Source organism: Nannospalax galili, unplaced genomic scaffold (assembly GCF_000622305.1).
Source record: "Nannospalax galili isolate Female #2095 unplaced genomic scaffold, S.galili_v1.0 scaffold585, whole genome shotgun sequence".
NCBI classification, from domain to species: Eukaryota; Metazoa; Chordata; class Mammalia; order Rodentia; family Spalacidae; genus Nannospalax; species Nannospalax galili.
The window spans coordinates 84,619-109,571 of NW_008354016.1; the positions used below are offsets into that span (position 1 = coordinate 84,619).

A 24,953-nucleotide genomic window follows, 5' to 3' on the forward strand; every position below is an offset into this window, starting at 1 on the left:
ATTATCCTCAGCTTTACATTAAAATGGTAAATTTGTTAGGCATATTTTACCACAGTAAAAAAAGGTAAAAACTACTCCTAGCTCATGGATCATAGAGGAACATGCTGCAGACCAGAAGTGGCTTATAGGCCATAATTTTCCAACTCCTACTCTGAATTAGAAGATTCACTAAACAAAATGAAATGAAATACTCCAAAAGTTTCCCATGTCATTCCAATTCATTTTTAACATGACATATTTTCATATTTAATGCTTATTAAATTTGCCAAAAATGCAACTATAGTATTTCTCTAAAAAGAAGTAAGATAAGGTAGTATATATACAAAGCCAAATAGATACATAGAGATGTAGTGGTACTTAGCAAGTATTTCAGCTTAATCTGTTATAGATATGGGAAGGGCTAGGAGATGAATAGGTTGTAATACCCTCAGAGAAATGCCATGGAGTTCTGGGCAGAATTGGGAGTCCTTTATTAGCCTGTGGTCAGAGAGAGGGGGTTAACACCTTAAAGAACGCTAGACCTGGAGGGGAGACAGACTGGGGTTTATAAAGCTTAAAACCATAATTACATAATGCCAGAGGCAAAGCCAATAACCATAGTTACATTAGATTACCATAGGTACACCAGACCAGGGTCAGGTCCATTAACAAATAGGTATTCAGTTAACAAAAGTTTCAGTTAGGAAAAACAAGTTTCTCAGAATTGCAGAAACAATGGGCTCCATGGAGATGCTGGGAGAGACATGTTACCTGGCTATTTGTAAGTTTCCCAGTATTGCACAATGTATCCCCTGAAACTACAGGAACAGCCTTCATGGCTGGCTGGTTCTGCCTGGTTGACTGTAGTTCAGGGGGAGGGGGGAATAGGCAGAAACACAGGATGAAGCAAAATTCAGCTAGAACAAAAAGGAGTAAGCTTTACTATTTCATAAGGAGTGATGTCTTCAGTGAAGGTTAAAGCATAGCCTAAAAGATGTGTTAGGCTAAGCTGAACACAGACTGAACAAAAATATTCAGCTTCAAGATTCACATTTGAAATTTTATGTTTGTTATACCACTTCAATTTTCTTCCCCACCCATGTGTTACACAGATGAACATTTTCCCACATTAATGGGGAGAAGGAAAGAGAGCATTATAAATGCAAGTGTGCTGCAAAGATGCTCCAGTCTCTTCCACATCCTTGAAATTTTTTAATCTAAAACTCATTTAACTCACAGATTGGCTCAGACTCTGGAGTCAACATATTTCTATAAAAGAAAACTCTGAGGCACATTTTTCTAGGTTAAAAGTCAAAGTTTCTTTCAGACAATGTTCTAGTTAACTGTTCTCTGGAAAAGATGTATAACACATTACCCTAGACTCCATGAAATCAAACATTTTACTGTGCTCATGGACTCTTCAGGTGATGACTTGAGATACAGCAGAGACAAGAATGGCTTATATTCCTGGTCATCAAAACTGTAGCCTAGGCTGGGAAGATGCAAAAGGCTGAGAAGTGACTGGAAATACTGGAGCTAGAATTAGCTTGTGTATTCATGTCACTATCACCTATGCTCTGCTCAGCTGGTCACAAAGAGATCTGTCAAGGGGCCTATTTATATGTCCTGAGATCATAGCACCTACTCTGAGGTAGTGGGACTGCTTACCTGATGGCTGAGTGTGCCAGTACACAAGATGGAGCTGCTTGGTGTTGTATGACCTTACCTCAGAGATTATAAATGATGCCTATGGTCACTTTACATTCTACGGGACGGCATTGAATCCCCTGGAACTGGAGTATCAGACAGTTATTAGCTGCCATGTGGGTGCTAGGAACCAAACCCAGGTTCTCTGGAAGAACATCCAAGGATCTTAACTGCTGAGCCATCTTTCCAGCCCTTAGCCAGGTTTTAAAACTACCACTGACTTATTTAAACATAGAATGATTAAATGCCAGAGGGTTAACAGTGCCCATTTCCAGAATTTCATTTTCTTTTTCCTTTTTTTTTCTTTTTTTTTTTTTTTTGGTCTTTTTGAGACAGGGTCTCCCTGTAGCCCCAGCTGTCCTGGAACTCACTATGTAGACCAGGCTGGCCTTGAACTCACAGAGATCCGACTGCCTCTGCCTCCCAAGTGCTGGGATTAAAGGTGTGTGCCACCATGCCCAGTGGGAATTTCATTTTCTTAAGAATCCAAATGTATCTTACAAGAGTAGCAAAATTGCAGCTACTAACTTTCATGGAATACCATAACAAATAAGCAGAACCTTAGTTTCTCTGCATCATCTGCATCAAGGTTGATGAACAGATTACTTTTGACCGTACCATCTGCCAGCTGTAAGGTCTCTGATTTTCTAAGCACCATCATACTCAAATCTACTTTCAGGCTTTAGCTATGTCATATCCAGAAAGAACACAGAGAATATGGATAGTAAGTAAGTAAGTAAGTAGATTAGAATCACATCATCATTACAGCTGCTGATGTGGGTGGTCATTCCTTATCAGTGATGACTAGATTTCAGAATTCATGGGCTAGAAAAAAAATCAGAAATAAATTAAGGCACACTGGGGCAAAAAAAAAGTTGCCAAGTTTTATTCTCCAAAATAAGAAAGAACATTGGGAGAACAACTACTATCTAGCATTTGAAATGGGGTCTTCCTGTAGCCCCAGCTGGCCTGGAACTCACTATGTAGAACCAGGCTGTCCTTGAACTCATAGAGATCTACCTGCCTCCGCCTTCCAAGGTGCTGGGATCAAAGGCGTGAGCCATCACACTCAGCTTGAATCATCACATTTTTTAAAAAGATGGATAATTTCAAAATAAAGCAGGACACTTATGAGTGAACAAATTTAATTGAAGAAACTTGGTATTTCTGGTATACAAGTTTCATCAATGAATTCCAGCTTACAAATGCAGGCAAAATCACTCCTGCCTCTGACAGTCTTGTCTCTTTATTGCCTTGCTTTTTCATAATGGTTCTTAACAGTTCAAAAATTTTAGTTTTCTGGGCTGGAGAGGTAACTCAGCAGTTAAGATCACTGGCTGCTCTTGCAGAGGACCTGGGTTCAGTTCTCAGCACCCATATAGCTACTAACAACTGTCTGTAACTCCAGTTCCAGTGGATCTGACACCCTCTTCTGACCTCCTTGGGCACTGTATACATGTGATACACCTAAATACATGCAGGCAAAACATTCATAATCAATCAGTCAATTAATTAATTTAGCTTTCCTTAAGGAATCCACGTCTAAAAATGGTGACCATGTAAGTTAATGGTTATAACACAACATAAATGCTATAAGGACAGGGTGGGGTGTTGAGATAGGTTTCAGAAATTATGTAAAAGCAAGTTTCCCAAAAGAATGGGGAAGACTACTAGCTGCAACAATAAAACTGCAGCTGAGCACACAGAAACAATCCATATTAGACAGTCTCCCCCCAAGAGCCTGAATCATTTGCCAAAAAATAGTTTTATTTGTAGATCAAGAATTTCCTCTTCTTTATTCTATTTTCTGAACTTTTAACAATGCATCATGTATTCATTAATGATAGGAATTTTCCAAAAGCCAACTGTTCTATTTTTTTTTGAGGCAAGGTCCCCTGTAGCCCAGGCTGGCCTGGAACTCACTATGTAGATCAGGCTGGCCTCAGTCTCACAGAGGTTTGCCTAACCTCTGCCTCCCGAGTGCTAGGATTAAAGACTTGTTGCCACCATATCCAACTAAACTAACCTTTACAATTAAAATAGTTGAGTGGGGTGTGGTGGCCTACAGCAGGTGGATCACTGTGAGTTTAGGCCAGCCTGGTCTGCAAAGGGAGTTCAAGGCCAGCCAGGGCTACATAGTGAGACTCTGTCTCAATAAACAAAAAATGTTAGCTTAGGCTAAACAAAAGTTTCCCCTTTAAGGAAAAGCTGTAAAATGGAGATCTTGAAAGGCCAGGGAAACAGTTACAGAAGTCAGTCTCTAGGCTCTGGCTAGCAAATACACAGAAATACACTCATATTCCTTCCATGTACCTATGAGATTCTGGTACCAAGTGTTTTCAACAATGCAAGACTTACTGTCCACATGCCCAATAGGCAGAAATTCCCTGGGTTACAAGTACTGACAGATCAAATACTTAAAAATCAGTCAGAGTCCAAGGTTAGAGAGACCAGCTCTACTACTTAGTACCTCAATGTTCAGCCAACTCTATCACTTGAAACATTTTTTTCATTTGAAAAGTGGAAAACTGCCTGTTTCCCAGGACTTTTGTGCAGATCAACTCATATAATGTAAGTAAGGAACTTAGCACAATACCTGATTTCAGAAAAATGACAGTGCAGGCCACATTCATAATCTAATTGGGAAATAGATGTTTGTTTGCTCTGTTGATTTAGAAAGTCTTTAAGAACCCACTTGCCATTGTTTGCTATACAAACCAATAGAGCTAAAAGCTTTGAGTGCATAAAAAACGTTGTCAGAATGCCAACCTTTTGAATCTTACATGAGCAAGACTTTTTAACGGGTAGTTTCGAAATGTGGACATTTCATATTTGTGGTTGCTTCTAAATAAGCTATTTTTTAAAAATTTTACAAAAACTTTATTGAGAATTTCATACATGCATAAAAGGTGTTTTGATCAAACCATGGCCACTCCCTCCCTAAAATGATTCTTCTGCAAGACTCAGAAATAATTACAAAGCTCTCTCCTTAGGTTCCAACCCTAAAAAGAACTGGAGAGCCTGCTGAGAGAAATACAGGACTTTCCCTTATCAAGGCTTTCTTTTTTTTTTTTTTTTGCATCTTATTTTTTTAAATTTTTAATAACTACATGTTTAGAAGAAGCATTTCATTGCAGCTTTAACATATTCAGTAACACACTCCAGAGCAAGAGTACATCTCTTTCACAAGTGGCTGTTAAGTTTCTAGGTTCACAATTGAATGGGTTTTTGTTTGGGGGGGGGGTTGGTCTTTTTGAGACAGGGTCTCCCTGCAGCCCCAGCTGTCCTGGAACTCACTATGTAGACCAGGCTGGCCTCGAACTCACAAAGATCCACTTGCCTCCTGTATGGAGGAAGGCGGTCCTCTTACAGCTTCCGCAGGGACTCACTGAAGTGTAGAGAGAGGAAGGGGACACCCGCCTAGCCAGCCAGAGATCAGTAGAATCAACGCTGGCGATCAGTGGGGTGACAGATGTCGCAGCCAGATCATCCACGGGTGTTTTTTAAATGTCCCAAATCCCCACGACTTCAAAACGCTTCTCCTGAGCCACCAGAACTTTGAAGTAGTGATCCCAGCATCCCTGCCCTTCCCTTACCCTGAGGTCCTCCCCTTTTCCAGACGCATCTCTGTAACCTAGGTTACAGGAACGCCCGCCTCCTTAGCTGACCAATCATAAACGGCAACGTAACCGGATAGGGCCCGACTAGCTAGAAACCCACAACAAATCACCGGCCTCCGGCAGTGGGAACGGATACGGAAGTAGGGTAACATCTGTTGACCATGAGTTCCGCTGTGGATGAAGTTCAGAGCAAGTGAGTCCGAGGAGGGCCTGGGGCCCAACCTTGCGGCGGAGTGGGGCGGAAACACGCCTGCCAGTGCAGGAGGGGAGCTCGGTATCACAGAGAAAGAAAGAACCGCAGACTAGTAGCCGTGAGGCAGCACGCGAGTGGCCGGGGTCCCCAGGTCGCCCCCGCTGTCCCGGGGGCCACGGTGCAGCGGAAACGCCAGGCGCCCCCCAGCTGAGGGCAGCCCCGCGCGGCCCTCCACCACGGCGGATGCGGGGTGGCGGAGGGAGGATGCAGCCCGCATCTGCGAGCATCCCGCGCATCCACCACTGCAGCGGCAGGAAGCACCACGCAGTCCGAGGAGGCGGCGCCAGCCTCCGGTAAATTTTTCTCGGTAGAGTGCCAGTTAAGAAAAAATCCAAAGAAGAGAACTCGTCCAAATCTCGAATGAGTTCATTTTCTCGGCTGTTTGGAGCTGATTTGTTAGCGAAAATGCCTTGCGCGTGTAACCGGAGGAACTGGAGACGGTGGATTCGTCCCCTGCTCGTCCTCATCTACGTTGTGTCTATTCTGGTCGCTGTTCCCTTGTGCGTCTGGGAACTGCAGAAACTTGAGGTAAGCGGGTCCTGCCCTAGCGGCCTCTAACCTTATACAGGTTGACAGAGACTCCCCGTGCTCCTAACCTAGACCCCTTAGGTTTGGCATGTGAAAACCATTTGTTTAAATAAACCTGGTCTTCGGACATAAACCTCTCTGATTTCTTGTTCCTGATTCTTCAAATCATGCTAAGAGAGGAGGTGGGACCGGGTAGAGAAAAGTTTATGTAGTTGCTTAGAGTCGGGGTTGTTTTTCAGGTATTCTTCAGTTCCCCAAAAGAAGTAACTTTATTCCTGAAATCAGATCTGCTGTTCACATATTGGACTTAACCAGATCACATAAACTACCTTGAAAACACGTACTGAATTTAATTAGCTTTTAACTAACTTCCTAGACAGTTAACTTACCGTTAATTTGACATTACTGATTGTTTTTATTTTTGAAGATTCTTTTTATTTTACCTTTTTCAATATTGTTTAATGAGATAGTCTCATGTCGACTGGCCTGGCCTCGAACTGACTATGTAGCCTAGGATGACCTTGAATTATGATCCTTCTGCCTCCACCATCATCACGACTGTTGATTACAGGTGTAAGCCATCCTACTGTTATTTGTTGCTGGGGATGGAACCCAGGGCTTTGCCCATGCAAGGCAAGCACTCAACCAACTGAGCTACATTTCCAGACCTGAAGTTTTTTTTTTTAATTTTTGTTATTTTGTCTTTTTTTTTTTTTTTTTCCCGGAGCTGAGGACCAAATCCAGGGCCTTGCGCTTGCTAGGCAAAGCTTTCTACCACTGAGCTAAATCTCCAACCCCACTTTTTTTTTATTTTTAAAATTTATGTATTTTAATTTTATGCGTGTGAGTGTTTTGCCTGCACCATATGCATGCATTGCCCACAGAGGCCAGAAGAGTGTGACAGATCTGCTGAAATTGAAGTTACAAACTGTTGAGAGTCACCACTTGGGTGCTGGGAAACAGACTAGGTCATCTGTAAGAGCAGCCAGTGCTCTTAACCCCTGAGCCTTCTCCAGGGCCTCCCCGCCCCCGTCATTAATCAAAGCAAAAGTTTTGTAAGAAGTTCCTGTTTATTTGGTTAAAACAGAGTCTCCTTCTAGCCCCAGGTGGCCTGGAACTCATTATGTAGACCAGGCTGGCCTTGATCTCACCTTGCCACCTGCCTCTTTCCCAAGTGATGGCATTAAAGGCATGAGCCACCATACCTGGCTCTTTGTGTATTTCTTCATATTGTATTGTGATTTCAATAAACTACTACAAGCTGGAAAACCCAAATGTAAATACTTACCTAACATAAATGCTTAATATAAGTTCAAATTATGAATAATAACCAGAAATAATTTTTATTGAGATACACTTATTTTAAAAGGGTTATTGGGGCTGGAGAGATGGTTCAGCTATTGAGAGCAGTGGCTCTTCTTGCAGAAGACCTGGCTTCAAATCCCAGCACCCACATGGCCACTAACAACCATCCATATATCTAGTTATATGGAATCTGATGCCCTCTTCTGTCCTCCATAGGCAGTACACAACATGGATGCACTTACGTATATGCAGGCATAACACCCATACATTATAAAATAAAAATAAATGAATCAGGACTGGTGAGATGGTTCAGCAGTTAAGAGCACTGGATGCTCTTGCAGAGGACCCATGTTCAATTCCTAGCACCCACATGGCAGCTAATAACCATAACTCCAGTTCCAGGGGAATCCAGCACCCTCATCTGACCGCCACATGCATTGCATGATATAGGTGCACTTATACACATGCAGGCAATACACTCATACACATACAAATAATAAAAAAATTTTTAATTTTTTTTTTTTTCGGTCTTTTTGAGACAGGGTCTCCCTGTAGCTCCAGCTGTCCTGGAACTCACTATGTAGACCAGGCTGGCCTTGAACTCACAGAGATCCGCCTGCCTCTGCCTCCCGAGCGCTGGGATTAAAGATGTGCCCCACCATGCCCAGCCCTATTTTTTAATATTTTAAGTTATGGCAGGACCATGGCTGTTCTGCCCCCTCTCTTGTTGTAGAAAAGGTTTTTTACTTTAATGTATCTAAAAATATTTTGGTATTTGTTCACTAAATTATTTTTTATTGACTTTTCTTAATAATAGTTTGTATAGTTATTTTAAGGGTAATATGATATTAAATATATCTCATTTGGTAAGTATTTAAGTTATTTTAATTTCTCCACCAAATTTTAGGTATAGCATCTTAATATAAGTACCATTTCTCACTTTGAGATAGTATAGTAAGATAAGGGAAATTATATTATTTCAGCTTAAGATTTCTTAAGTTGCAGCCAGGTATGATGGTGCATGCCTTTAATCCCAGCACCTGGGAGGCAGAGGCAGGTGAGTTCCAGGCCAGCTGGGACTACAAGGAGACCCTATCTCAAAAAACTAGAAAAAAATAATAAATAAAAAGATTACTTAGTTGTGAGTTTCAACAGTAATTTTTAAAGTGCTACTATCCTTTAAGACAGAGTCTATCTGTCATGCTGTCTCCACTGCTAATACCCTGAGCCAGGTTCCCCAAGTTCTGATAGGGATGATTAGTTTAATGAAGGTCATTCGGATGAACATGTCAAATAATGCAGTTGATATGAAAGTCTAGAACACAAAACGGTGTAAGCTACAGATAGACGAGTGGGGATTTGTCCCAGTCTACTCTGCCATAAGAAAATACCATAACCCAGGCTGGGGAGATGGCTCAGCTCATAAAGCAGTAACCATACAAGCCTGATGACCTTGAGTTCGATCCCTTGAACCCTCATGAATGTGGTGGCAAGCATCTGTAATCCTGTCGCTCATAACAGCTGCAGTGAGATGGGAGGTAGAGATAGAATTGCCTGGAAACTTGCAGGCCAACTAGCTTGGAATACACAGTATACCTTGCAAAAGCAAGAGAGACACTGTCTCAACAATGGGGAAGGAAAGAACTGACTTCTCAAAGAAGCCTTCCGACCTCCAGACCACACATATACAAACGCAAAATAAGTTTTTTAAAAAGATACTACCAGAAACTTACTGCCTTCAACAACAAATATATTTTCTCAGTCCTGAAAACTGAAGGGGCCAGTGGGGTTGATGTCTGGTACAGGTCCTCCCTTGGGTTGCAAATGGCCACATTTTTGCTGAATCCTCACATGATTGAGAGAAAATCTCTTCATTTCATGAGATTACTAGCACCAAGAGACTAGGGTCTCACCTTTATGACCTCATTTCATCCAAATGATTTCCCCTAGGCCCTATCTCCAAATATGTTCAGCTGCATTAGGGGTTAGAATTTCAACATATGAATGAGGCAATTACAGGTTAATTCAGAAGTAGTTGCCAGAATGTAGATAATATCCAAAATCATAAAGATACTTGACATGAAGGAGAAAAAGAAGGAATGGCAAAGGATCCAGCTCTGATACTCAGTGTGAAGTAGAACAGGAATTTACAAAGAGGATCAATGAAGTAGATGTCCAGGACTGTTTTAAGATGGACATTTGGGGCTGGAGAGATAGCTCAGTGTTTAAAGACATTTAATACTCTTGTAGAATGCTCAGAGCTGATTGGCATCCCAACACCAGGGGATCTGGCCTCTGTAGGTACCTGCATTCATGTGCATGTGCGCACACACACACACACACACACACACACACGATCGTTTTTAAAGAAACATTTCATTGATACTATTTACTAGATGAGTCTGTATATCTGAAGTCCTTAACACTTTGCCCAGTGAATTGTACGTGTTCAATAAGCCCTAATTACCACTATCGTTTTTCAAATACCAGTATCGTTATAGCATTGGAACAGCAATTCCAATACAATAGCAGTTTACATAGAATTGGGCTCTTTATTAAACAGCTAATTCAAAATTAAATGTTTCCACTTGAGCACTAGATGTACTTTGACTTAAGACTAGGGACATTTTCAGTGAAAAAAGTTTGTCTTTCAACTGTAGCTGACACTGTAAAAAGTCAGGGGGAACTGCAAGTGGAAGACAGGAGATGCAGAGAGCTCATCCCATGCTTTTGATTTACTTGGTATTTATTGGGATGGCAAGGTAACTGTCTGTACCACTTAAAGTAGCCCCCTTATACTGTTAGCTGGCAGAGCTTGGGTAGCCAAAGTTCCGTAGGTAATGGCACTGCTCTCTCGATGTCGTCCCTTGCCCTGTTCATCTTTAGGCCCCATGGAATTTGTTCTTCCTTCCCCTCAGGAGGCTGAGCCCAGAAAGCACTCTGATTCTTTACTCTGATGTTTTCTTCTGAGACAGCATACTCCTGGATGCTTGTCTTTAATAGTTTTCTTTCCTCCAGTTATCTTAGAAAAAATCTACCCAAACCTTATTTTGTGAGGAAAAAAATCTCAATGGATAACTTTAAGAATATTCATGATATCTTTATATCTATGTGTCTTAAATTTGAATAAGTTAAAGATTAAAATTTTACTAAAATTGCCGGTGTGGTGGCACATGCCTTTAATCCCAGCACTTAGGAGGCAGAGGCAGGTGAATCTCTGTGAGTTAGAAGCCAGCCTGGTCTACATAGAGCATTCCAGGCCAGGTGGGGCTACAGGGAGACTTTGTCTCAAAAAAGACCAGAAAAAAAAAAAAATTTACTAAAATTGACAGGCATGCTGGTTCATACCTTTAATCCTAGCACTTGGGAAGCAGAGTCAGGCAGAACTCTGAGAACTATGTAGGCCAGCCTGGTCTACATAGTGAGTTCCAGGCCAGCTGGGACGATAAGGAGACCTGTCTCAAAAAAAAAGGAAAAAAAGGGGGGGGAGATTGCTGGAGAGATGGCTCAATGTTTAAGTGCACTGGTACACTGGCTGCTCTTGCAGAGGACCCTGGTTTGATTGCCAGCACCCTTTAGCAACCAGCAGCCATCTGTAAGGGGCGTTGCACAACACAAATGCACTTACACACATGCTGGCAATGCATTCATACACATAAAATTTAAATAATAAATTATTTTTAAAACAACCAAAATGCTAAAATTAATGTTAATAATTTCTACATATACTTGCTATTTAAATATCTACATATGAAAAGGATTAAAATTCAATTTTACGTAACTAATCAAAGCAACTAAAACCTAGCCGTTCAATTTAATGACATTACTTTAGACAGACAGATAATTATCCAGATTACCATTCTCCATATAAAAAGAATGCTAACTCTGGCTGGGCCTGGTGGCACATGCCTTTAATCCCAGCACTTGGGAGGCAGAGGCAGGCAGATCTCTGTGAGTTCAAGGCCAGCCTGGTCTACATAGTGAGTTCCAGGCCAGCCATGGCTACAGGGAGACCCTATCTCAAAAAAAAAAAAAAAAAAAAAAAAAAAAACAGAACAATACTAACTTTGTGGTGTAGGATTTTTAAACTTTGGCATGTTGGAGCTGGAGAGAGGGCTTAGTAGGTAAGAGCACTTACTGTGCATGCATGATGATCTGAGTTTGAATCCCCAGCACCCATGTGAAAAGATGGCATGGCCATGCATGCCTGAAGGGCAGAGACAGGAGGATCACTGGTACTTATGGTCACCAGCCTAGCTGTAGGTTCAGTGAGAGGCCCTGTTTCAGGGGAGTAAGGCAGAAAGTGATAGAGCAGGACACCCAGTGAACACCTCTGACCTCTGCACACAGGTATGCACACCTGCACATTCATGAGCATACACCACATACACCAAGTGGCATGACTGCACTAATGCCTCATTTCTTGGATCACTTAGTTGGTTTATGATTGAATGAAGCTTTCTTATGGTAAATTGTGAAGCCATTTGGTCTTCATTAGTCACGTGGGTGCTGGCAGTTCAAACTCAAGTGATTTTTAATGTTTAAAGTGCTCTTACATTAAAAGACTTCATCTGGGCCTAGTGGCACACACCTTTAATCCCAGCACTTGGGAGGCAGAGGTAGGCGGATCTCTGTGAGTTCGAGGCCAGCCTGGTCTCCATAGTGAATCCAGGACAGCTGGGGCTACAGGGAGACCCTGTCTCAAAAAAGACCCCCCCCCCAAAAAAAAAAAAACTTCATGAGGAAAAATAGGTCCTCTTCCTCCAAAAAACACAAGTTGTTTGTTTTGAAGAAATTTTAAAATACCTACTAATTGAGCTGGGGAGCTGGCTCAGCAGGTAAGAGCATGTATTGCTCTAACAGAGGAATTGAGTTCAGTTCTCAGCACCCACATTGGACAGTTCACAACTGCCTGTAACTCCAGGTCCAAAGCATCCAACACCCTCTTCTGGCCTCCAGGGGCACCTGTACTCACAGGTACACATCCCTACACTACACACACATATATATATATATATATATATACATAATGAAAACTAAATCTTAAACATTTTTTAAGATTTTATGTTGTATGAGTATTTTGTTTTCCTGAATGTTAATCCACCACATGCATGCAGTGCCCGTGGAGACCAGAAGAGGGTATCAGATCCACTGGACCCTGAGTTACAGATAGTTGTTAGCCACGTTATTGGTGCTGGGAACCAAACAGGGCAATAAGTGCTCTTAATCACTGGGCCATCTCTACTGCCCCCAAGTAAATCTTTTTTTGAAAAGTTATTAATTAGTTGAGAAATATCAAGTGTTACTAGTGATCCAGTGGAAATTTAAGAAGTAAAAATAACTTTGTTGAGTTCTTTGGGTTTTTGTTTTTGTCTTTTCGAGACAGGGTCTCCCAGCTAGCCTGGAATTCACTATGTAGACCAGGCTGGCCTCAAACTCAGAGATCTGCTTGCCTCTGCCTCCCAAGTGCTGGGATTAAAGGCAACCACAACTATACCTGGCCCAAGTTCTTTGGTTTTAATAACAGAATTTAAATTATTGTATTCTTTTATTTTTTAAGGTTGGCATACATACTAAAGCATGGTTTATTGCTGGAATCTTCTTGCTGTTGACAGTACCTGTGTCACTCTGGGGAATACTACAACACTTAGTACATTATACACAGCCGGAGCTGCAAAAACCAATTATAAGGTCAAATTTTACTGTATTTTGATATTACTAGTGTTGACTGGCGTAGTTCATAAGTATGACATGCCATGTTCTTCTCTTTTACTTTCCAAATAGGATTCTTTGGATGGTTCCCATTTACAGTTTAGATAGCGTAAGTATATATTTCTTTCTATTTCATTAAGAACTTCTTTGGTGTTTAATTTGGTAATGAAAATATGTCATTGACAAAGAGAGATTAGTAAGTTTCACTAACTTTTTTAAAAATGTAATTATAGAAAATGAAGAATGCAGATAGTTTTTTTTTTTTTAATGTATGGTTGTTTTCCTTGCTTAGTCTTTTACATTTTCAGATTAGCAGCTCTTAGTCATTTAAAGAATGAAGTGTTTTAAATTGTGCTCATCCCATGGTCACCACAAGGGATTGATTCTGGGAACCTCTTTCCACCTCAGACACCAAAATCTGCTGATGCTCAAGTAGCTTATATAAAGTAGGTAGTATTAATATATAAACTAAGCACATTTGACACAACTTAACTCACCTACACATGACAGTCATCTCCAGGTTACTTATAACACCTAATATAAATGCTGTATTTGTTGCACTGTATTGTTAAAAGAGTAATGACTGTCTTGTTTGTTCTAAATATTTTTGGGCAGGAGTTGGTTGAATCTGTGGATGCAAATAAGGTTGTTGATTATATATCCTCATGCTTTTCAGCTGTTAGGTCTTTTATTTGTACCAAAAAAGAAAAAGAAAAATTTTCCACAATGGACACAGATGCTGTTGTAATTCAATGTAAAGAAAATATCTCCAGGGGCTGGAGAGATGGCTCAGTGCTTAAGAACACTGATTGTTCTTGCAGAAGACCTGGGTTCGAATCCCAGCACCCACAAGGCAGCTAACAGCTGTCCATAACTTCAGTGCCAGGGGATCTGCCAACCTTGTCTGACCTCTGTGGGCATTGCACGACATGGGTGCACTTACCATGCAGGCAATACACGTAGACACATAAAAAAATAAATAAATAAATAAATAAATAAATAAATTATGAAAATGAAAATGTCTTCAGTAGCATTTGCTGTGATCCTATTTTGAATTTCAGATTCTATTTGAGACACGATTAACTAAGTGTTCAAACAGTTAGCTTTTCGTTTAGCTGTATCTAAGATGTTTTTTGCCTTTAAAGCTTCTTTTACAGGGCTGGGGATGTAGCTCATTGTGGAAAGCACCCCCACCCCACCATGCACACAGACACTTTGGGTTATCTGGTAGATATAATCATAAATTTTAGAGAATTTGCTGTGAGCATATGTAGGCTATCCCAGGTTTTAAAGTTAGCTTTTGTGAGTGCCATGGATTTGAGTGGCGACTCATTTTCTCTCAGTACAACTCCTTTTATCAACTGTGCTTTTCTATAGTGGGTGGCTTTGAAATATCCCAAAATCGCAATATATGTGGATACCTGGAGAGAATGCTACGAAGCTTATGTCATTTATAACTTTATGATATTCCTTAACAATTTCCTGAGATTCCGATTCCCAAACCTGATGTTACACCTTGAAGCCAAAGATCAGCAAACACATCTTCCACCATTATGCTGCTGTCCACCGTGGGCAATGGGGGAGTAAGTATGTTTGGTTCGATGCTACTGTTTGGGCTTTACATAAGCAGAACTTGTAAATCTCAGCTATTCCACAAGGCAGTGTATTAAGTACTACAAACGGGGCAAAACAATTGGACAGAGCCCTTACACTATTCAGTACAAGTACAATGTGAAAGCTAACAAAATACAGTTTTTAAAAAAAATTTATGTACATGAGTATTTTGTCTGTATTTAAGTATACCCATGCATGCAATGGCCACGGATGCTAGAAGAAAGTGTCGGTTCCCCTGAAACTATAGTTTTGGACGGTTATTAGCTGTAATGTGGGTGCTGGTAATCGAACCCAGATCCTCTGGAAGAGCAACCAGTGCTCTTAACTGCTGAGCCATCACTCCAGCCCCACAAAATACATTTTTATAATGCACGTGTTAGGAAGTTTTTTGAGTTTTTTTGTTTTACTTTGCTTTGCTTTGTTTTTGCATTGCTTACCCAAATAGAAAAGTTCAGCAAGGTACTGCAGGAAAACAAACTTGGAAAATATTTAATGACCATTGTTTTCACAGTTGGGAACCAGGGCCTCGGGTAAAATCACACAACTAGTTAAAATACTTAAGAAAATCACCAAGGCTGGCAGACAGCATACGAAAAGCAATAAATAGCAGTGTTCTAGCAAAATATATTGGTTTTCATTTATGATATGTTCATGTACAACACTAAAGGAAGCCAAGCTTGACGTGTTTACTTGCATTTTTGAAAGTAAAAGGTTAAGATTGCATGTTTACACAAAGGATTTCTACTACTACTTTTCTCATTGCTATGACAAAATAATTAACACTAGCAACTTAAGGAACAAAGGGTTTACTTTGACTCACTATTTGAAGGTCCAGTCCATCATGGTGGTGAAGGCAGGGCAGCAGGAGCATGAGGTTATACTGCATATACAGTCAGGAAGCAGAGAGATCAGTGCTGGTGCTCGGCTTTCTTTCTCATTTTTATTCAGTCCAGGACCTCAGCCTATCAAGTGGTGCTGCCCGCATTCAGGGTCTTCTCTGTTCCATTAAATCTTTTTGGAAACATTTCACAAGGAACCGGAATCCTAACTGTAAATACTTTCTACATATACATGTGTATACACACACACACACACGACTCATTTGTCGCTCAGTTTTTCTTTTTTAATGGTGTTATCACCTTTCTGTCACTGTGGCTGAATTCATGAGACAATCAGGTTTGTTTGGCTCACAGATTGAGACCACTTGGTCCTGTTGCATTGTGGTACATCATCGTGGGAGAAACATACAGAGGAGACCTGGTAGCCTCATGGTGGCCAGGAAACAGAAAAGGCCAAGGTCCTTCAATCTCCTTCTCTTCCCTTTGTTAACTGTAATAGAACTTAAGGGAGGTCTTTCAGAAGACACAGTTACTAAATATTTCAAAATGGTATTTAGATCATTTCCTTGCTGCAATCTACATTCTTCCCCTGCTGTCATTTAGGATGACTAAATTGGAGGAATTCAATATAAATGTGGTGTCATTTGTCAAAGTGATTTTAATTTGGAGGCTTTGAGAGGTTCTGATGCTACTCAGTAGTTGATATACTAAGCTCTCTCTCTTTTGCAGAATGTTGCTATTTAGATGCAAGCTGGGTGTACTACAGTATACAGTGGTCAGGCCATTTACCACAGTTACTGCATTGTAAGTATACAGACTGACTTTCTATTATCTTTTTTCTTTTTCTTTTTTTTCTTTTTTTTTTTTGTCTTTTTGAAGCAGGGCCTCCCTGTAGCCCCAGATGTCCTGGAACTCACTATGTACACCAGGCTGGCCTTGAACTCACAGAGATCCACCTGCCTCTGCCTCGAAAGTGCTGGGATTAAAGGCGTGCCCCATCTTCTTTTAATCTTCACATTCCAGGCCAGGAATGCAGCTTGGTTGGTAGAATGCTTACTTTGCATGCACAGAGCCCTGGGTTCAATCCTCAGTACCACAAAAACTGGGTTATCTTAGCACTTAGGAGGTAGACACAGTAAGATCAAGAGTTCAGGGCCAGCCTGGACCCTGTCTTTAAAAAAAAAAAAAAAAAAAAAAAAAAAAGAAGGAAAGAAAAGAAAAAAAAAAAAAGAAAGAAAGAAAGAAAGAAGGAAAGAAAAGAAGCCCAATTTTTAAAAAAAAAAAAAAAAAAAAAAAAAAATTCCATGGTCTAATGTGAGAAAAACAAGGAAAAAAGAGAGTGTTTGTGGTGTAAGTCTGGTCTGGTATATAGAAGCCATATAACATTAAGATAAATAATGAAAGGACTCACCACAGGATCCACATCCTCCTGAAAGCATATTGTTAAACACTTTGAAAAAAAAATACTCCCTTTTTCTTTTTCTGAGATAGTCTTGCTGTGTAGCCCAGGCTGGCCTAGAACTCATAGTCTTCGTGCTTCTGTATCCCTGTGTTGAGATTACAGACATGCACCAACCAGGCCTGGCAAATGTTTTTTCAAACATTAACATTTACACAGCTTTAAAAACTATTTTATGAAGTGAAGTATGCTGCATTAGTTAGGTTAATTACACGAATTTATTTTCTACATTGTTAATTTGGAGTATATCGGGAGTACTATCTTTTGTTTGTTTGCTTTTGTCTCTGAAACAGTCTCCCTGTAGCCCCAGCTAGCCTGGAACTGGCTCTGTAGATCAGGGTGGTCTCAGTCTCACAGAGAGCTACCCGCCTTACCTCCCAAGTGCTGGGATTAAAGACATGCCACCACGCCAGCTTGAGAGTACATCTTTAAAAAGTTGTCTAGTTCGGACTGGAGAGATGGCTGAGAGATGGCTTAAAGATGAACACTGGCTGCTCTTTCAGAGGACTCCAGTTCAGCTACCAGCACCCACATGGCAGCTAATAAACATTTGTAACTCCAGTTCCAGGGGATCCAACACCATCTTCTGGTCTCCATGGGCACTGCACACAATGGTGCACTTAACATGCAGGCAAAACACAAAAGCAAAAATGTCTTAAGTCATCTTTTTCTTTAAAATTTTTGAGATCAGAATGGAGTATCATCAAGCTACCTGACCTGAAAATTCCCTGAAAATTGCAGAATGTCAATTTATAGCAGGTGGACCATATGTTTCATCTGCTAGGCCTTAATCCTGCAGCTCACAAGATAAAAAATATTCAACTCTATTCAGCTCTTTATTATGCCTTTGAGCTAGAATTATTTATGCAGGTATGCCTTACTTCTTTGCTGCTTAGAAATTGAGTGAGCATGGAACTTAGTATTTGTGGTAAAACTCGAAAGTATATGGGTCTTCATGTTATTTATCTTCAAGACAACTTAGGGGGCAAAAAAAAACTGAGCTGTAGCTGTAGATATATATATGTTTAACAATCGAGTTAAGCATCATAATTTTTAAAGTATTTTATTTTTTACATGTATCAGTGTTTGTCTGCATGTTTGTTGGTACACCACACACATGCAATGCCAGAGGCCAGAAGAGGGTGTTGGATATCCTGGAATGGGAGTTACAGAGGTGGTAAGCCGCCATGTGGGTGCTAGGAACTTAACCTAGGTCTTCTGCAAAGAGCAACCAGTGCTCTTAAGTGCTGAGCCATCTCTCCAACCCCAGACATCATAATTTTTTTGGTTTGTTTTCTATCTTTTTGAGACCTGCTCTCCCTGGAGCCCCCACAGGCCTGGAACTTACTATGTAGACCAGGCTGGCCTCCATCTCACAGAGATCTGCCTGCCTCTGCATGTGCCACCATGCCCAGCTTATAATTTTTTGAAGTTAATAATTACTTTCTAGTTTAATGGTTCTTAGTCTGTATTTCCTTCAAGATTAAGGGAGTAATCATTTGATAACATTTCTAGAAAAGCATTACTCTTTCAACTTTCAAACCGTCTTTGTGACCAAAGTCAAATGATTGTTTATAAGTGCATTCAAATAAACAGATTCTAAATTTTAAGTATTGCTGTCACTGTACTTTAAAATAAGTGTTCATTTGGGTAATTGTAAAGTTGTCTCATTTTTACCATTTTTCAGGGTCTGTGAGATACTCAATGTATATGATGAAGGGAACTTTAGTTTTTCCAATGCTTGGACTTACTTGGTTATAATAAATAATGTATCTCAGTTGGTAAGTTAATCATTCTTGTTCTAAATTAGTTCCTATAGCTAAATATTTTTAGGTTCTGTTTCTTGGAATTAAAGTACTGCTTTTTACTTTATATAATAGAGAACTTAAAACATCTTTAACACATACCTTTATACAATATAAAAGTATAGTAATATGTTTGTGAATTATTCTGTGACTTATACCTGGACCTGTTGGTTGCATTTGTTACATATTGTACTGCTCTGTGGGTATGTCATACATGAAAGCACAATACCATCCAAACAAAACATGACGTACATGTAAACACATACAATAGGCCTAAGGTTCAAATAAAAACGGAATAATACAATTCCCTGGTATATATTTGGAATTAGAGAAAAATTAATACTGACAAAGTTGGAAGAAATGGATGCTGTTCTAGAAGCCAAATGGCTATAAAGATACAGTGTTTGATCTTATGTGCAGACACGGTAACATGAGTATGTACTATTAAAACTTTTTTTTTATTTTTTTTATTTTTGAGACAGGGTCTCCTTGTAGCCCCAGCTGTCCTGGAACTCCCTATTTAGACCAGGCGGGCCCCGATCCCCCAAAGATCCACTTGCCTCTGTCTCCCAAGTGCTGGGATTAATGGCTGTGCCCCCCCCGGCTTTTAAAACCTTTTTTTTTTTTGGCCTCTTTGAGGCAGGGTCTCCCTGTAGCCCCAGCTGTCCTGGAACTCACTATGTAGACCAGGCTGGCCTTGAACTCACAGAGATCCGCCTGCCTCTGCCTCCCAAGTGCTGGGACTAAAGGCATGCACCACCACGCCTGGCCATATTAAAATATTTTTTAAAAAAAGAAAATTGATTTTATAGCTAGTGGTATATCTCAGTGGTAGAATGCTTGCTTAGTGTGCACCAGGCCTAGAGCATTTGATCCCTAGCATGAGGCTAGCAACTTACATACACAAAGAAATGGGTCAATTCTAAGAAGCTGAATAACTTTTTTTTTGGTGCTGGGAATAGAGCCCAAGGTCCCAGTGCATGGTAGGCAAGCACTCTGCCATTGAACCATAGCCCCAGCCCAAGAATCTCAGGAACTTTTTATGTATTCCTTCATTGTCTTCATATTCTAAAGTTTTTAATGAACATTTTTTGATTTTTTTTTTTAATAGAAAAAAGTAAACTTTAGGAAAATGTTCATTGGGATTCAAATAATACACTTGGTCATTATACCTGAGATTATAAAATAGATCTTTAGCAATTATTTTCAAAACTTCAGCTGGACTAACATACTACCTCAAGAAAAATTGTTTCTCTGGAGGAAATTTCATGATCACAGCTTTATTGTAACTGCACTCAATGTGTTACCTTGTAAATTGTGTGTGTAAGAGACTAGCTAAACATTTAGGGAATAGTGGTAGTTTGTGTTTAAAAGCTGATGTGATTGCTTTTCTATTTTGATTGAACAAAACCCTTTTCCTTCATTCATGTCGTTTATTCATTGTTCTCTTTATGAGCTCCAGCAAGAACACTTAAAAACATTTTCAGAGATGTTCTATATCTCTTTTGAGAAATTTCATTTATACGTACCTGCAACCAAAATGTTAAAAACTGTTAATCTAAAAACAACAATAAAGGCTTGAAGATTTTCCCTGTACTATTACCATACACCAGGCTCTGGTTTATAACTGTAATATTCTTTTTGCTATATTTTTACTGAAGAGCTTTAAATGTTGGCTTTTGTCTCTAGTTTGCCATGTACTGTCTCCTGCTATTTTATAAAGTACTAAAGGAAGAGCTAAGTCCTATACAACCTGTTGGCAAGTTTCTCTGTGTAAAGCTGGTGGTTTTTGTTTCCTTTTGGTAAGTATTGTTTTCTCTTAAATATTCTCAGTTTTATAAATGATAACAAACTTTTGGTTAAGGAAGAGTTTTAAAGTAGTGTTAATGCAAAGCCAGGTGTAGTAGCACATGCCTGTAATCACAGCACTTGCAGGAATGAACAGGTCTAGCAATTCAAGGCCAGCCAGAGCTATATAGCTCAAGAGAAAAACAAAATAATGCTAATACAGAAGGTGGATTAAAATGTCTCTACTTACCTAAAATAATCATCTCTTAGGTAGGGCTGAAGAGATGGCTCAATGGTTCAGAATACTTGCTCCTCCTCTTCCAGAGGACCAACAGTTCAGTTCTCAGCACTCACACTGGGTGGCTTACAACTGCCTGTAACTCCAGCTCCAAGGAATCCAATGCCCTCTTCTGGCTTCCATGGGCATATGCATGTACTTGCACAGACACACATACATACACATAAATAATAAAATCTTTTTAAAAAGATCATCCCTTTAACTATTGTGGGGTTTCCAGAAATGGGGTATAAAGATGATCTCAGCAGTTAAAAGCACTGGCCGCTCTTACAAAGGACCAAAATTTAGTTCCCAGCACCCACATGGCAGCGGCTGCTCTTACAAAGGACCAAAATTTAATTCCCAGCACCCACATGGGAGCTAACAACTATCTCTAACTCCAGGCCCATGGACTCTGCTGACCTCTTCTGGCCTCCATGGACACTGCACAAACATGGTGCACGTGCATACAGGCAAAACGCTCTCACATAAAATAAATTTTAAAAGATTTACGGAAACAGGAATCAGTCACGGGTGGTGATTACACATCTGTAATCCCAGCACTCAAGAGGTTCTACATGATTTCAAAGCTTAGGATATATAAACTAAGTATTGAAGTTCTGAGATTACATAATCAAAGTTCACCTTCTGAATCTGTAATAGAATAAATTTGTAAAGCAAGGTGAGTATATTTAATATAGGTGCAGCTTGTTCAGAATATGCTGTGGAGGCAGGGTGGTAGAGAATCCAAGGTGCACTGAGATGTTAACTTTTTTAAATTGCATGCTTTTGTCTTTCTATTTGTGTGTGTGACATTTGTGTGTGTTCATGTGTGTGAGTAAAGGCATGTGCATGCATGTGGAGGTCAGAGGACAGTTTCATGTGTCAGTCCTTGCCTTCCATCTTGTTTGAGACAGGGACCGTTTATTGTTCACTGCTGCATGCACCGGGCTAGCTGGCCACAATCTTGCAGTGATCTGCCTGTCTCCACCTCCCATCTCACCATAAGAACATTGAGTTTACAGATGTGTTGCTACCATGCCTAGCTTTATATGGGTTCTGGGATTCTAACTCAGGTTCCCACACTTGTGAAGCAAGCACTTAAACCACTGAACCACCCACAGAGCCCTTAATTGCGAATGTTTAAGACAGTTGGTGATTTTATGATTTAGATTTGCATTGACTTTTTCTTAACATATAGGCAAGCAGTAGTTATTGCTCTGTTGGTCAAAGTTGGCGTTATTTCTGAAAAACGTACCTGGGAATGGCAGAGTGCAGAAGCTGTGGCCACAGGACTTCAGGTTAGTGCTGTCTCAACTCAAAGAATTTTCCTATTTCTTAAGAAAGTTCACATACTGTTGCCACTAAACCTGCATTGTGAACATTGGAGGTGAGAAAACTAGAACCCTAGAAAAAGGGGCTACAATTAGTGATTTGTAATTATTTTTATTTATTTAAAGAGTTATTTTTGTGTGATTCTGTGTATAGCTCTGTGTGTGTGAGTGTGTGTGTGTGTGTCTGTCCATTCACGTGAGTACAGCATCCACAGAGGTCAGAAGAGGGCGTCAGGTCCCCTGGAATTGGAGTTACAGATGGTTGGTATCCACCATGTAGGTGCTGACAACTGAACCCAGGTCCTCTGTAAGAGCAGCCATTGCTTTTAACCACTGAGCCATCTCTCCAGCCCCAATTTGTAATTATCTTTGTTCTTCCTAGTCCATTTATAACTGCATAGTCCCTTTAGTCTTCAGGTACTACATTAATGGATTGAGAAATTGACTCATGGAATTCAAAAGAGATTTAAATCCTTAGCTTGTCTTCTTCTTTTGATCGTGGTATTTACTTATCTATTTATTTATTTATTGCATTTTTTAAATTGAATTTTTGTGATTTTCATACAATGTATGATGGCTTTTAGATCCACTCCCCTCTCCTCACTGCCCCCACCCAATTTAATGAACTTTCATTCATTTTATATATATATATATAAAGATGGCCTTTCAAGTATGATTTGTGTCTCCAAAATGCCCTTCAGTATCCATTCACTGGGCCTACCAGGAGCCCCATCACTGTGAGACTCTGTCTTTTCCCTTTCCCAGCAGCCATCAGTTGCCAAAAGTTCATCCTGTCACTTTTTAAAGAAGTAAAAAAGTTGTTTTGGAAAATGAAATCTGGAATTTCTTTTATGGGATGAGTGTTTTGCCTGCATGTATGCAAGTGCACCTGTGTCATTCAATGCCTGAGGAGGTCAGAAGAGAGTATCAGATTCCTCTGGAACTGAAGTTACAGAGGGTTGGTTGTAAGCCACCATTTTGATGCTGGGAATCGAACTTGGGTCTTCTGCAATAGCAGCCAGTGCTCTTAACTGCTGAGCCATCTCTCCAGCCCTGAAACCTGGAATTTTTTAAAAAGCTATTGACATCTTAAGTAACTTCAAAAATGCACTTAGAAAACATTAGCAATTTGGAAAATTAGATGTAAGCCCCAAAATGTCTGATCTTTTTTGCTGTCCTAGGATTTTATAATTTGCATTGAGATGTTCTTTGCGGCTATTGCTCATCATTACACGTTCTCATATAAACCATATGTGCAAGAAGCAGAAGAAGGGTCATGCTTTGATTCTTTCCTTGCTATGTGGGATGTTTCAGATATCAGAGATGATATTTCTGAACAAGTAAGGCGTGTTGGTAAGTAATACCCATTTAATTCTCATAAATAGTTTGTGTGCGTCTGTGTGTGCACATGGAGACCAGAGGTCAACTTGGGTGTCATTCCTCAGGAGCTGTCCACCTTTGGGGGGAGCAGGTGGAACATACAGTCTCCCTGTCCTAGGGCTCAGATTCTGGTAGGCCAGTGAACTCTGGGGATCCTCCTGTCTGCCTCCCCAACACTGGGATTGCAAGCACATGCTACCATGCCCAGTTCTCTACATGGGGTGCTGAGGTGTCAAGCAGTTTACAGACTGGGCTTTTTCCTGCTAAGGCCATTTATTTTAAGAAAGAAAACTAGGGGCTGGAGAGATAGCTCCATGGTTAAGAACACTGCACTGGCTGGGATCCTGGTTTGTTACCCGGCACCTACATAGCAGCTGACAACTGTAACTCCAGCTCCAGGGACTCTGACACCCTCTTCTGGTCTTCGAGGGCATTGTACACACAGGTACACAAGCAAAACACACATAAAATACATCAAAAAATTTATTTTTAAAAATAAGAAAATTGTTTAAAGCTGTGCAGTGGGACAGGCTCTTCATATTTGGGGAAGACGAAAAGAGGGAAGTGGGGAACTTATTTTTATAAAAAGTTTTACAATAGTAAAAATAACTTTTGCCTAATGTAGAAACCTTTATATTACTTCAAAGGAAGGACAGTGCGAGGCTACTCCCAAAAAAAAAGTTTTCCTGAAGATCAAGAGCAAAATGAACATACGAGTTTACTGTCCTCATCCTCACAAGATGCAGTTTCTGCTGCTTCTTCAAAGCTGTCTTCACCCCTAGGGCAGTACCAAGGCTTTGGACACACAGTTACTCCACAGACTACACCAGCTACGATACGTGAAGAAGTAGTTGACATTCCAGAAGAGCAAAAAGGGCCTGATGAAGCGACGGACCAGTAAATACTGTGTGAAAGCAAACTGCCACAATCATTGTTTTATGTGGCCTACGAATGGGGCTAAGGACACCTGAAAAAGAAAATTTCAAAACAGAGGCAAAAACCACGTACAACTACTATATATATATATATATGTTTTTTATATCAAAATAATGTTTAAATTTCCTGTGTTCTTATGTCCTAATGTTAGAATATCATGTATTCATGCAGTAGCAAATTACTCCAGCTGAATGCTCTTAGAATTACATTGCATTTTGCAAGAAGATGGACATTCACAAAAATCAATGCTTCTGCCACTGCTGCATGAATGTTATGCTCTGGACAGAAAACGGAAATAAAAAATTCAGATTTGTTAAATTTAATCATAATCCTAATCATGTGCCACTTAAGCTTATGTTACAATTACCTCTTAAGTAGGTATCTTTCTTTCAATAAATCAGTTACCATTTTCTGCAA

At 40.2% G+C, this 24,953-nt stretch overlaps 1 protein-coding gene across 2 annotated transcripts; it reads left to right on the forward strand.

Annotated features, from left to right (window-relative positions):
* The first annotated feature begins 5,877 nt into the window (after window positions 1-5,877).
* Window positions 5,878-24,953, forward strand: Tmem184c (transmembrane protein 184C). 2 transcript variants are annotated; one of them, XM_008851099.3, is made up of 10 exons: window positions 5,878-6,087; window positions 12,953-13,083; window positions 13,177-13,213; window positions 14,482-14,687; window positions 16,287-16,361; window positions 18,704-18,797; window positions 20,511-20,623; window positions 22,088-22,187; window positions 23,402-23,573; window positions 24,248-24,953. In XM_008851099.3, the coding sequence occupies exons 1-10, from the start codon at window positions 5,920-5,922 to the stop codon at window positions 24,499-24,501; spliced, it is 1,350 nt and encodes a 449-aa protein (XP_008849321.1). In that variant the 5' UTR covers window positions 5,878-5,919; the 3' UTR covers window positions 24,502-24,953. The 2 variants fall into 2 exon arrangements, with proteins under 2 accessions (XP_008849321.1, XP_008849322.1); XM_008851100.3 differs by having other exon boundaries at window positions 5,890-6,087; window positions 24,226-24,437.